Source organism: Lissotriton helveticus, chromosome 8 (genome assembly GCF_964261635.1).
Source record: "Lissotriton helveticus chromosome 8, aLisHel1.1, whole genome shotgun sequence".
NCBI classification, from domain to species: Eukaryota; Metazoa; Chordata; class Amphibia; order Caudata; family Salamandridae; genus Lissotriton; species Lissotriton helveticus.
Genome location: NC_136069.1, coordinates 268,839,450 through 268,855,281, shown reverse-complemented (window position 1 = coordinate 268,855,281; position 15,832 = coordinate 268,839,450). Strand labels below are relative to the sequence as shown.

At 45.5% G+C, this 15,832-nt stretch overlaps 1 protein-coding gene across 6 annotated transcripts in view; it reads right to left on the bottom strand.

The window, feature by feature from the left end:
* GRIA4 (glutamate ionotropic receptor AMPA type subunit 4) overlaps positions 1 to 15,832 on the bottom strand; it is a 933,658-nt gene that overhangs the window by 158,681 nt on the left and 759,145 nt on the right. For all 6 annotated transcript variants that reach the window (XR_013599810.1, XM_078657023.1, XM_078657022.1 and 3 more), the window contains exon 7: positions 2,251 to 2,418. Coding sequence is in view for 5 of the 6 variants with exons in the window: in XM_078657023.1 (XP_078513149.1) it covers positions 2,251 to 2,418 (168 nt within the window). In the remaining variant the exon portion in view is untranslated. The remainder of the gene's footprint in view (positions 1 to 2,250; positions 2,419 to 15,832) is intronic.

The following is a 15,832-nucleotide window of genomic DNA, read 5'->3' as shown; positions in this document are numbered from 1 at the left end:
AACTCTGGTTATACTTATTGAACTTTTTTCCTTTTGGTCTTGTTTTGTTCAAACTAGGTGTGGTATCTTTTTGTGTGGTGTTTTCACTGTTTTACTGTTTGAAGTGTTGCACAAACACTTTACACATTGCCTCTTAAGCTAAGCCTGACTGATCTGTACCAAGCTCCAGAGAGTGAGCACAGGTTCATTTAGGGTGTGTTAGCTGACTTACACTGACTAGGACTGTGGTTCCTGCTTGGTCAGGGTGCATACCTCTGCCAACCAGAAACCCAATTTCTAACAATATTAAATTAATACAGCTGTTATTCTGCTCATACCCAAATTTGGCAGACAGTGCCACCATGTGACAGACTGTCAGAACCACTGGTGCTAAGAATTAAGTGCCGGTGCCGAGCACTAGAAACCACTGGCTCAAATTAAGCATGGATGATAACTAAGATGGATACCGTGTGGATACTTATGTGTATGTATTGTAACGAATACAAGCAAGTGCATCATGCGACATGAGCAAGCATATGCCCTGGCATGCGGTGCCCATTTTGTCTTTTGTATTATTGCTTTTTAACTTACTGTTCCTGCATATTCAACAGAAATACTGGAATATTAAACAAATAAACACATGCTGAGCAAATTCTAAACAAGCAATAGCAAAAACATTAGGTTGGCACATGCTTTCTAAATGAGTGACCTATTGGCTCTGACAAAGATTGTTTTCAATTTTTCCATACTCCTCATCATACCAGCTTCCATGTATTCTGCGGGCTCATCTTTCTCTTGCCGTTGAAAACTGCTGTTGCTTTTGATGGCCAGTTTCAGAAAGGTTTCATAATGACCTTAGTTTGGCCATAAAGCAGTTTCCTCTTCTTGATTAGTTTAGTGTTTTGGTCATTGGATAAGATCCCACTGAGTTAAAGAAACTACTTTTTCAGGAATTATTCCTATGCTGATCTCATCCTGGCTTTCATTTCCTTCTTGTCCACTCTGCCCCAATCTTATTCTTGTCTAGGTTACAATGAAGACTTCATATTAATGGTAATATTTTCTGCAATCTCTAATCATGCTGATCGTACATATATTGTTAAAAAAGGATTGCAGTCATTCTCTACTCTCTCTATGACTTCCATATACAAAAGTCTAAACAATCTGATGGTGAGATGATAAAGTAGTTTATGACTGAGGATGGCATACCAACAAACAACAAGGAAATGGAAGGAATACTTGAATTATACCCAGTCACTGGCAATCGCTCAGGGATGCATTCCAATCTACCGGTTTTCATCCTCTACGTTAGTGTAGACAAAAACCTGCCATATGCAAATCGTTTTTTCTTCTAATCCAAGCGGGACAATTCTTCCATCACATTGCTGTTTGCTGCAAGGATGGCCCACCAGCACTGAAGGTTGTGGTAGCTAATTGGATGATAGGCACTATATCGAATACAAATACCAGGCATTTCGCCGAGTACAGCACTCATTCCTTATGTTGTTTGTGTCCTCAACTTCAACTGTATGGTTAGTTACAGGGACCTCCAGTGACTCCATTATTTTCCATGTAAGGTTTGCCACCACATCTCATTGCACCACCTCATCATTAAAATCCTCACCATAACTGGGTATGGCTTACCTGGTTGCCTTCATCGGTCATGGTTTCCATGGCCAGCAATTGATCTTCTGAGAGACCTATTTTAGATTCAGAGGTATATATCTGAAATATTCAGAGATCAGTGTGTATTGGAACTTAACTTCTAGGATGGAACTTTGATTAGTCTTTCTAATTGTCATACTACTACAGCTATCCCCTGAATCACTTATCTAGAGCACTCCAAATCCCCTTTCTTACTAAGGAGGTCAGGGAGAGAAACATAAATGCACAGGAAGTCTTCACATCTTATTCTCACTCAGAAATGTATCCACTGACCCCTACACCGCTCACTTATTCATACCCCATCCATATATATTAGTGTATAATTCATTCCTCAATTCATCCACACATGCTCATTCAACAATCCTCCATCCAGTATAACACTCCCATCTGCCCATACTTCAACAGGCCCTGCAGAAACACTTGCATAACATCACTGCTCTGCTGAATAATTTGGAGAGAAAAATTAAGAACCTGTAGCTACTGAAGCTATGAAAATATAATTGAATAAACGTTAAATATTAACTCGCCAATCGATTGTATGCAACTAAATAAAAAAATGAATAAATAAATGTCAAACTGAACATAAACAAATTAATTAAAAAATACCTGCTTGAGTGTTCGCTCCATGTCAATTCCTTGAGCCCATGGAGCGGCAGGATTTGCGAGACAGTCCCCAGCATTGCCTCTTCTTGAAATGTCAATTTTCTGCTTTCGAAGAATGCGGAAAGCTTCAGCCATCACAAGTACCCCATCATAGGTCAATGCAGATGTATACTACAAACAGGAATTAGCACCTTTCAGTTTTTATTTTCCATGAGCTCATTATAACAAATCACTGAAAATAAACTGGTGAATTATTCAGATACATCATCCACTTTTACTGTCAAATGATACTCTTGCCTAATTTTTTGAAAAATACACACATTTAAAAGACGGCATTGTCCCATTTAACAGATAATATTATTTGCTGATGATTGTCGAAGCAGAAGTGTGTTGTCATGAGGAGTGGGGAAACACGCACATAGCTCAGTAATCCAACAGTTTGTTATAGTTATCCATCATATGTTTTAAAAGAATGTTAATTTAATATACTTACTCACAGCTATAGGTAGTACCTTAATTATTTACCATTTCCATCAGCCCGTGCAATTTGTGTAACAAAAATCTAAGATGTTTTACTATCAAGGTTTCAGGCAGCATTCACATTTTTCTGTGAATGAATAACTATTCGAAGCACCATTACCTAAAAAGGGCAGGCCAAGACATCCCAGATGGTATTTTTTACCTTAGGAAATTTGGCAGTTATGAGGTGTGCTATTTTTCTAGAACAAGACCTCCATATATCCCATTCATAACGGTTTACTAGCTGATTACTTTACTGCATGGCTGAGATCAGGAAAATCGCTTTGTTTTGTGACCAGGGTGGCCATCTTGTCTCTTAGATTAGGACTCTCTTGTCCTTCTTTCTAGTGCTAACAGCAAATTACAACTGCCAAACTCTGGACCGTCTTCTGTCCCCAATATTAGATCCACTTACACTTATATTTATTAGACATATAATCTTTATACATGTATTCAATATATATCTCTAAAAATCCTTACGTGTTTCCACGAATTATTTGTAAAATGCAGTAGCAGCTCCTCCATTTGAGCAGAGGAGGGTCACCTCCACAAGCCCCAGAACTAAAAATTAAAACTTTAAAAAGTTTATTTATTACCATTTTATTTGTCAACAACCCGTCCCGAACTAAGGGGGACATTAGGATGACGGGCAGACTTTGTCTGCCCGCCATCCTATCGGACAACGGGACCGCCTGCCATAAGGGCGGGGGTCCTGTGGGGGGGAATTAGGATGCGCCCGCCACATTGGTGGGCGCATCCCGCATTTTTACTTTTTGCGGCGGGGGGTACTGAAAGCACTGCCCGCCGCAATGCTAAAAAGGCACGTTGTGCTTTTTAATGCACAACATGACAGGGACCACGCGGTGCCTGTCATGTTGTGCATTGAAAAGCAGGTGGGTACCATAGGTACCCCACATGTGCACCCTCCACCCCCCGGAGTCCATGGGGGCCCACAACGGGACCCCGCATGTGGACTCCGCATGCCTTTCCGTGGCGGGATTGAAAATGGCCATTGTACAACCCGGTCTTTCCGTCCGCCACGGACCTCCGGACATGTTAATATGGCGGGGGTCTCTAAAGCAAGGATGGCGGGTGGATCGTCCACGTCAGGCCGGCGGTGGCTACCGCCAGCCTGGCGGGGGCGATCTGCCCGCCATCCTAATGGGTCCCTAAGTGTCAGGACGGGGCGGGCCATTGCATCCTGAGTGGCAGCAGCAGGAAGCTATGCGCTAAAGTTTAAAATTTGTGTCTTTTTGCCGGGCGGTTTGCGACGACCAGCCAGACATGCATGTTTTAAACTTCTCTAACCTAGCTGTCATAGGCAGCTGGTTTAGAGAAAGCACAGGCCTCCAGTGCTCTTGAGTGCCCTGAGTGAGGCCGCTCCCTCCAATCTTGGTACTTCTCTCATGCTGTGAGAGCAGCGCCAGCATTGGCTAGTGCAGTTTCCTGGGTCCAGAGCTACAAGAAGACACCTAAGTGAGGAGGACCTTGTGCTGCAAACCAGGAAGGTTAAGTCTATTTTATTTATAACTAGCTTACCCATCGCACGTTGCTGCGATCTCCGAAGAAAGAAAATTCAAGGAAACTCGTTATGATAGCATTCAATTTACATTGTGTCATTTTTATTGAAACATATTCATTTTAATATGGAAAACATTTCAAAGTGTCGTTTTAATTATATTTATTTATTCGAGTGCTTGTGGATACACGATTATTTGTTTTTCCGTCTGGTGCGTACATCAGTATTCGAAAAATATCAGCCCTGGGGGGGCCGATATTTAAAAAAAATTATGCCAGAAACCTTCGCAGGAGTGTACTCAACAACTTCCCAAAGTTTCCTGGCGATCGGATGAATGCTGTTTTAATTCTATTTATTTATTTGAGTGCTTGTGGATACCCGATTTCTTGTTTTTCCGTCTTGTGTGTACATCAGTATTCGAAAGATTATGAGGGCCCTGGGGGGCCGATATTTAAAAAAGAATTATTATGACAGAAACCTTCGCAAGAGTGTACTCAACAACTTCCCAAAGTTTCCTGGCGATCGGATGAATGCTGTTTTAATTCTATTTATTTATTCGAGTGCTTGTGGGTACACGATTTTTTGTTTTTCCGTCTTGTGCGTACATCAGTATTCGAAAGATTATGAGGGCCCTGGGGGGCCGATATTTAAAAAAGAATTATTATGACAGAAACCTTCGCGAGAGTGTACTCAACAACTTCCCAAAGTTTCCTGGCGATCGGATGAATGCTGTTTTAATTCTATTTATTTATTCGAGTGCTTGTGGGTACACGATTTTTTGTTTTTCCGTCTTGTGCGTACATCAGTATTCGAAAGATTATGAGGGCCCTGGGGGGCCGATATTTAAAAATGTTTTATGCCAGAAACCTTCGCGGGAGTGTACTCAACAACTTCCCAAAGCTTCATGGCGATCGGATGAATGGTGTAGTAATGCATACAGGACAAACAGACAACCAGACAGACAGACATTTTTATATATATAGATTACATTATTTGTTTTTTGTGCCCCCTTACTACCCTCGGTATATGCCAGACGCCACTGGTAAAATGTGCTGTATTGATACAAGTAGAAAGCATGCAAATGGAACTGTGCCCGAGTTCATTCAAATGGTAAAAACTAAAATTGGATCTTTTAACGTATCAGTGCTTATGTTCTACTTTTTAAATTTGATGGCACTGTTTGCTCTCTTTTCCATTGCTCCACAGGCGGCATGAAAGGAGCTAATCATATTTGTGAGAACATGCACTTTGCTTTTCTGTGCCTGATGTGCATGCCCTCTTTGTGAGGGATTATAATCTTTTGTATTAAGCCAACTTCTCAAAGCAGAAAAAGTGACATGATATATTGGCCCTGACAACTACCACATCTACATTACTGCTCTAAACTTCATGACACACAGAAACGTATTTATATTTTTCACTGCATGAGAGATTGTATCAACATTTTCTTGGTCAGCCCCATGCTCGTGAGCATATAGCCCTATTCTTGTGTTTCTCTAACCACAGTAGCATTTTATTTTAGGATTAAATAATTTTTTATTAGCAGAACACATCACATAATAATAAAATGCATCATTGCCTACAACCCTGCGGGCCGGCTGCATCCAAGTCATAAAAGCAGATAAGAGCCCCTGAAATATAGGCTACCTGCATATATAAAATACACAGCATGCCACCTACAACCCTTGATGGGCTGGCTCCGTTTAATAGGTCGAAGCATTGAATAGTCCAGGATCCATGGACCGTAAAGCATTAAGATGACCCTTAACCTTTTGGCTACGCAAGAGCCCAACGAGCCTTAGAGTCGCAATAACTGACCCGGGTCATGATATTTGCCTTTTAGGTATAACTGTGCTGTTATTGACTCCCTTGTTAAAAATACACTTCTTAGCACCCCCTCACACTTTGCATTATGACCTACAATTCAACATATGTTGCATCTCGATTGGTATTCTCTGTGCATGAGCAATCTGATATCATCCCTCTTAACTGTGCAAGGCATGCCCAAGATCGAATATGCACCACATTGTGACAAGAAAGGCCATATTACTCAGCAATGGCTAAAATGTGTTCCAACATAACCCCTCCCCCCCATGCCTGCCCTCCCTCGAACTGGTGTGCCCAATGCCCATTCCCGCTTTAAAATAGTGGTCAGAGCGAGTTCGATAATTAGATTCAGGGTCCATTGTTCGACTCTGCAGGTGTTGTGAGTCGAAGGAGGCAGAGGTGATTGGGCCATGTGATCTCGTTGAATTCGGTGGACAAAAGAGACACTATTGGTCACCAAACCTCCCCAAATCCCGATGTGGTGCTTATGAGGAAGCCTGTATCTGTTCGATCCCCAGGATGTGCCATAGTTTATGCAACCACCCCGTGTGCGACGGTATTGTCTGTGTCCCCCAATGTGATAAGATATTCTGAAGTGCTGCCCCCAGTGCTAGGCCCATCTGCTTCCCTTCGCGGGACTTCAGAGGGAACGTTAATGGGTTGGGCAGCCCTAGCACTACATAGACCGGGAATCTCAGAATCTGTGTTTGAAACTGCTGGTCTATTTCATCCAGAATTCTGGGCCAGTAGGCAGCCAGTTCTTTACATTCCCATAGCAGATGTACCAGTGTGCCCTCCTCCGCAACCCCCTCCAGCAAGTAGAGCTGGGGTCTGGGTTCCCTTTATTAAGTCGTACCGGCATCAGATACCAGTACGTGGCAATGTTAAAGGCAGTTTCCCTGCTGGTGGTGATTCGCGCTGTGTACTTGGCCCTGTAGTAGATCTTCCTCCACTCTTTCCCCGTGAGGTCACTTCCCAAATCTTTTGCCCAGCATTTCTGACTGGCGGTGGGCTGTATAGGGGCTGGCGGATGTAGCATATCATATAATTCAGAAATAATTTTCTTATCGTTGCGCTTCGTCACCAATCACTTTTCATATGGTGTCAGTTTCCTGTTAACTTTCATATGTACCTCTGAGTGGAGAAGCCAGTGTCTTTTCTGGAGATAACGGAACCTTTCTGTCTCTGGGAGGGATATAATCTTGTCTTAACTGAGAAAACGGAATGATCACCTCTACATCAAACAGGGGCCCTGCCGCTTTGCATTCCGTTGTCTTCCACCCCGAGAACGCCCTCTTGTCAAGCCCTGGCTTGAACTCCTTGTTGTCAAATAAGGGTGTCAATGGTGAAGGAAAAGTTGTCAGTCCCTTTCTACTGGCTACTCCGTTCCACACCTGCAGTATTGTGTTTGTTATAGGGGAGCCCTCAAGGCTCTGTGGTCGGTCCACTGTTTTCAGAAAGGGCACTTTCCATAAGGAGAGCTTCGCAAGTGGCCTATCCTGAAACAGCCATCTCTTTTCAGATTACGGTCTACTCCATTCCACAAAATATCTTAGTTGAGCCCCCCTGAAGTATTATAACAAATTCGGGATTCCCAGGCCTCCCTCTTCCAGTCGCAAATGGCCCAGCTCCCTCTGAAGGTGTGGGCGTGCCTCGGCCCAGATAAAATGGAGTATAGCCTTTTGCAGTGTTTGAAGACTCCCCTTTGGAGGCCAAACTGGTAGCATTCGAAACAAATATAGTGCCTTGGGGAGAATAGACATTTTAAGCGCAGCCACACAACCCAACAGAGACAGTTGATGTTGCTTCCAATTCTGGAGCTCCCTCGTGACCTGTTGGACTAGTTTGGAGTAATTTAGTGTGACCCTCCATTGTATAGACGCAGCCAACTCAATTCCCAAATATGGGATAGACTCCATGATCTTAATTCCTGCTGGAGTGATCCCTCCCATCCATGAAGATGCCATTCCCTGATCTAGTCAGAGATTCATTTACTTCCCTATGTTCCCTCGCAATCCAGAGACCTGCCCGCATGATTCTAGTTCCTGCAGGAATGCTGGTACCGAGCAGCCTAAAAACTCTAGGGATGCTATGATATCATCCTCCTATAGGCTTATTGCATGTTTCTCCCCGCCAAAGGGAACTCGTGTAATATTCAGGTTTTCCTTGAGCTTCTGGGCCAGAGGTTTGATGTATAAGGCAAAAAAGAGGGGCAACAGCGGGCATCCTTGTCTTGTTGATAGCGAAAGGCCTAGACAACAGCCCATTTACCCTAATAGTCGTGGTGGGTGAGCTATAACAGCTCGTCTCCCAAGCCCTAAACAGATCTCCCAGGCCAAAGTGGACCACAGCCCGATATAATAAATCCCAGTCGACCCAGTCAAACACCTTCTCGACATCCACTGACAATAGTAGGGCGTCCATATTCGTACTGTGAGCCTTATCAACCTAGTGGAGAATTATTTTTGTATTGTCACTGCTCTGCCTATTCTGAATGAATCCTGACTGATAGGGCTTCATGATACCTGGCACCACAGGGCCCAACCTTGCCGCTAAAATGCTGGTAAGCAGCTTTAGATCCACATTAGGAAGGAACACCAGACGACAGGAACCACAGAGGGCTTTATCCTTCCCAGGTTTAGGGAGGACTACGATAGATGCCATCAGGATATCTGGGGAAATCAACTCCGGCCCTGCAAACAAATTAAAAAGTCTCATCAGGAGTGCAGCTAAGACATGACAAAAGGATGTGTAGAAACCTGCAGAGAATCCGTCTGGTTCCTACGCTTTCATAAGCTTGAGGCGTGATATCGCCCCTATAATTTCTTCTATTTGGATCGGGGAAGCTATCAATTTCGCCTGATCTCTATCGAGCACCGTCGTATTTTCTCCCTACCATCATTTGCGATACTGAGTGGACCTCTTGCTTGTATAAGTCTGCATAGAAATCTCTAAATGCATTCACTATCTTCTCGTCCGCAACGACCACCACCCCCTTATCTTTCTTGATAGATTGGACTTTAGTCTGCTAAATACGGGCCTTAAATTTATTCGCTAACATGCGCCCCGTCTTGTCCCACCAACATAGTAGGAGTGCTGGAGATGAAGCGCTGCGTATTCGGCTCTATCGATCTCAAGCCCCGCCAACTGAGCCCATGCCGCTTTCAGTTGTCGCAAGACTCTCGGCGCCCTGGTCCTACTGTGCACCCACGCTAGTTCTAGGACTTGTGCTGTGAGGTGGTCCCTTTTATACTTGCGCTCCTTGTTCTCTGCAGCAGAAATAGCTATCAGTTCCCCTTGCACTATTGCTTTTAGGGCCCCCCATAAAGTGGGCAAGGAGATGTCTGGTGTATCAATTATCTCTAAATAGACTTTAATGCATTTGTGCATCTGACTTGTCACTGGTTCCCTGTGGAGCATGCTTTCCTTGAGTCTCCAGCCTCCCGGCTGTCTACTTGTCAGGGGCAATCGAAGGGAGACTGTCACTGCATCATGGTCAGAGATTGCAGTCGGCATCATGTCCATCGCCCCCACCAGTGCCTTTAGTTCTGTGGTGCCTATCAAGTGATACGTACCCTGTGCATGTGAGTAGTTGGAAAATTGGGAAGTCTGTGGATGTGCCACTCGCCACATGTCTATCAGTCCTCTGGAATGAAGCCATTCCTTCCCTTCACTAGACATTTCCCCAGTCTGAGTGAGTCGGTGGCCTGACCGGTCTGTAGTTGCATCCATAACTATATTAAGATCTCCTCCCACTATCGTCCATCTCTCTTCTTTGCTCAGGACCTCAGAGAGAGCCGCCTTCAGAACTTTCTCTTGCCCCGAATTGGGTGCATATAGTGACCCCACCGCAGGTGTGTGCCCCCCTAGGTGTATCGTGTAGGCCAATAGCCTTTAACTTCAACGACCTCCCTGCAAAATTCTTAGCGGCCATGATCACCACTTCCGCTTTTTTAACCGAGGTGGAAAAGAAAAAATTGTTGGGGAAAATTTCTTGATCTCAGCCAGTGCCAGTCCTTGGAGAGAAGGTGGGTCTCCTGGAGGAGACATACATCGGCCTTCTGACTCTCCAAATATAACAGTATGGCTTTCCGTTCAGTAGGATTGTTAAGGCCCTTGACACTCAGGGTATCTATTTTCACTGTGTAGAATGAAATGATGTAGGATCGTAAGGTATATTCCGCATTCGTGTGTCCTTGTAGCCTCGGTCCCTCTTTGTGCCCTCCTCCTCTCCTTCGCCTGCCCCCCTGGATCAATCTCCTTTCCTGTTACTTTGACTCCCAGCTCACCAGTTCCTTCCCTCCCCCGCCCTAACCCCAAACTAACAACCCGAACACCCCAAAATGTCCAGAGCCCGTCAAGTGTGCACGCGTGCCCTTGGAAAAGAAAGATATTAGGAGCATTTCATGGTCCAAGGCTCCCCGTCTCCCCGCATCCAGCAACCGCCCCCACCTCCGCTTATGTCTGCCTCTTAAAGCTATCCCCTCAGCGTTCAAGAGCTATCATGGGAGACTGAGTCCTTGAGTACCGTCTCTAAAACCGCTTGCCTCTCCTGTGCCATGGTTGTGGGATCTGGTCACTTCCCTCGCAAGGTCTCCTTTCAGTACCTGGAAGTCATCTCATAAGGTGTTAAACAATGTCTCTAGGAAGGAAGAATTGTGTGGACGGAGGCAGCCAGCCCTCTCCTCCGCTGGTCTGCGGGATTTTGGTCAGCATATCCTTTAGCGTCTGATACTTCTTCCCTCGCAGCGGCTGTGTGTTTGTGAGCCCTGTGTCAGCGGCACCCTGTCTCTGCTCTAATCCATTTGTGAGAAGCTAGAGGCCACTTCAACCCAGCATCACTTCACTCCTGCTCTGGTGCCTTCCTAGCTTCTATGCCGTGCCCCCCAATGGCAGCCCGGGGGATTATTTGGTATTAGGCCCGCATGGCCAGACACTGAAGCCCTGATCCTCCTTTGTCTTGGGCCAGTCCTCCATTCGAGCCCCGGTCGTGGCCCCACCTAATTCTGGCAGGAGGAGTGTGCCTGGCTGACCTATTGGCCCACAGACCTCTCTGGCCCTAAATCTGAGGACACCTGCTGCCTGCTGTAGCTTGTGCCCCTTCCTGGAACGCGAACGACCGTCTCTAGGAGGTCTCGGAGCAGTCATTGTCCACTCTTGCTCTAACCTCGTAGGGCTCTCTTTTGGGTCATCTCAAAGTATGCGTGATTGGCTGGGCCTGCAGGGAGCAACGTCTCGCATCTGGTGCACGAGGCTGTTCTATGCCCCCACTACCCTGGGGATTGATGTGTGCCGCTCAGGGAGGGTCCAGCCGCCTCTGTTCTCTCCACTGGCCCCTGGGTCTGGTTGCTCTGGGAGGCTCTTCTCTCGCCTTCCCCCCCAGCAGCGCTCCCTCGTCCCAGGCAGTACTGGTATTCCACTCCCCACCTCCTCCCCGCTGAGTAGACTTCCTTGGGGCATTCCAGTGGTAGGCCCAGTGAGAATGGGCCACTTCTTCGTCCCCTGCCGCTAGCCCTCTAGCATCTCGCTCTGCCATGCTGCGCTTCTTCCTGCGCAAGCCCCTTTCTCTCGCTGACGCTGCCAGGTGCCCCTTTGCGGTGTATCTCTATGCTGGTGGGCCCAGGTGTGATGCCGCTCCTCACCCCAATCCACCGTAGGACCCGTTGTGTCCGGGCTTGCCTTGCTGCGGCAGTCCGTCTCCCTTCGTCAGGCCTCCTGCTCTCTGTCGTCCCCCGGGCCGGAGCAACGTTGCAGCTGCCGCGCTCACCTGTGAGCCTCTGTCTCCTTCTTTGGCCTGTAATGGAGTGGGCAGCTGCAGCTCGGCCTCTGCAAGATCCAGTCAGAACCCCCTCTGAAGCTCAGTGTTGACGGGTGCTCTTTGTCGTGACCTCCTTCCACCGTCAGTCTGTACCGGGTCACTGGGCTCTCGATCTTCTCCTTTCTACTACGCGGGTCCCCTGCCAGCAGAAGTCTCTGGCCGAAGCGCTGCTAGGTGAGCGCAGCGCGGGTCAATGTTCCGCTGCCGCTGTGAAACACCCAGGCTCCTCTCAACAGGCCCCAGCTCCTCACGGCTCTTACAGGCCCCTCCGTGCATACAGGCAGTTTCTGTTGGGCCCCAACAGCTAGAAGCCCGCCGCCATAGGCCCTGGTCCAGACCCATTGATTGAACTTGGGCCCTCTCCTTGCACGGACCTCTCGCTGACTCTGGTCGTCCTCCAGAGACCTCCGGACCTGAGCGGCTGGGCTCCGGTGCGACTCTCAGAGGATCCGGCACGGTGAACAGCCCCCTCCGGCTCTCCTGATTTAGGGCACCATTTTCTTTCTCTGGCCTCCGTCGCTGGCGGGTTTGCCCTCTCTCAGAACTAGCTCTCAGCGCCAGATTACCGCAAATCAGCTATGCCAGTATGTCAGGGCATATATCCCTTCCAGTGCTGCTGCGAGATGCGGGGATAATACTCCGATCTAGGCTGATTGGGCGTGCGGGAGCAGGGAGACGAAGGAAGCACGTCCTACCCGCTCGCCATCTTGGCCACTCTCCCATTTTTTTTAAATTCGCTTTTATTTGTTGAGTCGCATTCTTCCTCTGCTGATGTCAGGAAACTAATTTTCCTTCAAAGCAATGTCCTCTTATTGTATTTTTTCTTTTCTAATTTTATTTGTGATTTAGAACCTCATGGGAGCCCATTATCCTACTCCTTTGCTCTGTAGGCTGATGGATGCTGCCCCAAGTAGCATTGAACTGGCTTTTCAGGCAGTCTGCCACAATGGCGCTGCCGAATGGACAAGCTTGAAGGGGCTGGTGTGTGGGCCGTTTTGTGGTTGTGTGGTCCCCTCATGCCCCACAAGATTGAAAAACACAACCTTGGAGATACAAATCTAGCTGTTCACTATGGCTGACACCGTTGTGGGGAAGGAACGGACCGACCATAGGTTTGCGGTTTCAACACCCTAATTTGGACGCGACCAAACATAGGGCAGTCAGAAATATCCATTTTCCAAAGGGAGCTTGTACGGCTGGCTAAAAACGCCTGCAGCACAAGCTCCCATTTAAAAATTGAAGATTGTAAACATCCCTGCACCATGTGACAGGCATTCGACATGGTGTAGGGATTTTGAGGGGGTACCAAAGGTGCGAGGAATGTTACAGGGCTGATATACATGGAGTTCTTATACACAAAATGAACAGAAAATGTAGGATGTCTCAAGAAGACCATGTTTTAGAACACTGTGCAAAGGAAAGAGCCCTCATGCGCATATCTCTGGGGAAAAAAGAGGGTTAGAGAAAATGTGTGTGGCAGGTAAGGTAGAAGAAAGGGCATCTAAAGTTGGATGGAAGAGAGGGATGGCTATGGATGTAGGCAGGTTAAAGGAATGCAAGATTATGCGTCTAAATTAAGCAATATGCCTGGCCGAACTCAGCCACAGACAAATAGGGGAGTTTCACATAAAATCAGTAATATGTTCAGGTTTAATGAACTCTCTAAAAGTCACAAAAAAGGGGAAGGAAGATTTTATGGAGATAATAATAACTATTAGGACAATATTGAAAAAAACATAATATGGGAGGTGGAAGTATAGAGCTATCTGGCATACCAAAATGTCACAGCAGTACACTGAGGAACAGTTTGGAAGATAGTGTAGCATATGCAGCACAGAAAGGTAGACATGCAACTGTCATTAAGCAATAGTGAAAATATAGGGAAAAATGAAACTGGTGCAGATGCGTAGCAAATCCTACAAATAGGAAGATACCAAAGAAAATGCAGAATGCAGAACAAAGTTTTTTAAATAAAAAGGGAAATAAATATGCTAAAAAGGTTTGCAGGGTACTTTACAAGAGTGGGTGACTGGCTGAATGCAATTGGTAAACATGTGACTAAAAGGGGGAAAGAGTGGTAGGGATCTGAAACACTGGACAGCCAATTAGCTAACATATTTGTGACACAAACAGAGCCTATGAAAATGAGATTTGGGGCCTATTCAAAAATGCTCTGGTGCATGGAGATGTTATTTCTATACACCTGAGTTAAGGTACTGTGGTCTTGTCAACTCTAGGGTAATAAAATACCAGAAATGGCGGGTTGAAACAGGAAAATCCTCCGAGAAACAGGGGATTATTAGGGGAATCAGTAATTAAGGGGAGGACTCTGTTGGTGATGCCTATTGCCCCTACAGTTCTAATCTCTGGGGGAAACATGAAAGGTATGTGGAGGGTCCATATACCTTGCACTTCCAGATGGGCCTATACTCAAACATCATATAACAGAAGACATATTTCTAATTTCTTAATCAGTTATAAAGTTATCAAAATATAATATGTATGGTGTATCGACCTGGAAGAACTGTCGCAGCTAAGCGCTCTTCTTGTATAGTGAGGTAAACTAATTAAGACCTGGTTAGTGACCATCTGCTATAATCATGCCTCAAAGAGTCCCACACAATTGCAACAGTATTCGACATATGCCTTGCTTGTGATGGAGTGTAATTTTTCTTTTGCAAAATTAAACACATTAATTAACAAAATGTGATTTGCAACGTTAAATAACCTGTGCCTATTTAACTTATAATTTGTGGCAGGTAGCCACAATCAGTTATTATGATCAATGCTCAAGTTATGTGTTGTAGTGAATTAAGTTGTCCTAATATTAATATAATTTTTTAATGTTAACTTCACAAATTTAATGCTAAGGGGCCTGCTCACATATTTTCCTGGTTGTTTTGCATGCTTCCTTTTTCTCTTCCCACTACAGATGGTGTAATTTTCCAGAAGTCTTCTATTAGCTAATGAATACTGAATAGGCATTTGTTATGGATTAGACAATTGACATTAAGTTTCTCACCGAGAGAAGATTATGCCAGGAAGCTTGACTAGTGGGAAGAGCTGTCTGTACCATATATTCTGCCCAGTGTAACAGCTCAAGGAGGTAGCCCTGTATGAGCAATTGTGAAAACCTGGGAATTAAGTTCCCTGGTGGTATGAGCGCCCTAAGGCTCACCCTTACCTAGGGACGTGTAAGTGAAAAAATAATATTTAAAAAAGTAAAAAAAGTGCAAAAAAAGGGGAATTCTCTTTAACCTCTAACCTGCCGCCTTGTGGGTTCTACTTGTTTTTTGTCCTACAGGGTGTGCCAAGTAAGCCTCCACTCCCCTCCTGTGACCCATGGTGCATTTTGCATCTAATTTAAAAGTGAGACGTTTTTATCAAATTCTTTTCATCAGGTGATGGGTGGGGTCACCGACCTATTGGTCCATTGATCCTACCATAGGAGTATACTACTCCGGTGTTTTTAAACCACGTTAGCTTCCTGTTGTTTTTGATACACTTCTAGTTTACGTCACCCCTACGTACAACTGGTATCTCCTATAGGGGTATGGTGGTTGGTGATAACTATAATGATTATACGCCATCCACGATTCTCCCACTTGTTTGGAGCGCCTACGATGTACATGTTAGACCTACTACTTAATTGTGTGTTTTGTCTTTTATGTATGTCTGTCCCCTCTTTCTCCTTAGGTGCGGTAATCCTCCTAAACCAGGAGTTACCGGGAATGAGCAATTTTTCTTCCCCTTTTTTTGCACTTTTTTCACTTTTTTAAATATTATTTTTTCACTTACACGTCCCTAGGTAAGGGTGAGCCTTAGGGCGCTCATACCACCAGGGTTTATTACAGTACATGAGTCCTGAAGAATGCCTGGTAAATTGACACCGTTTCATAGGC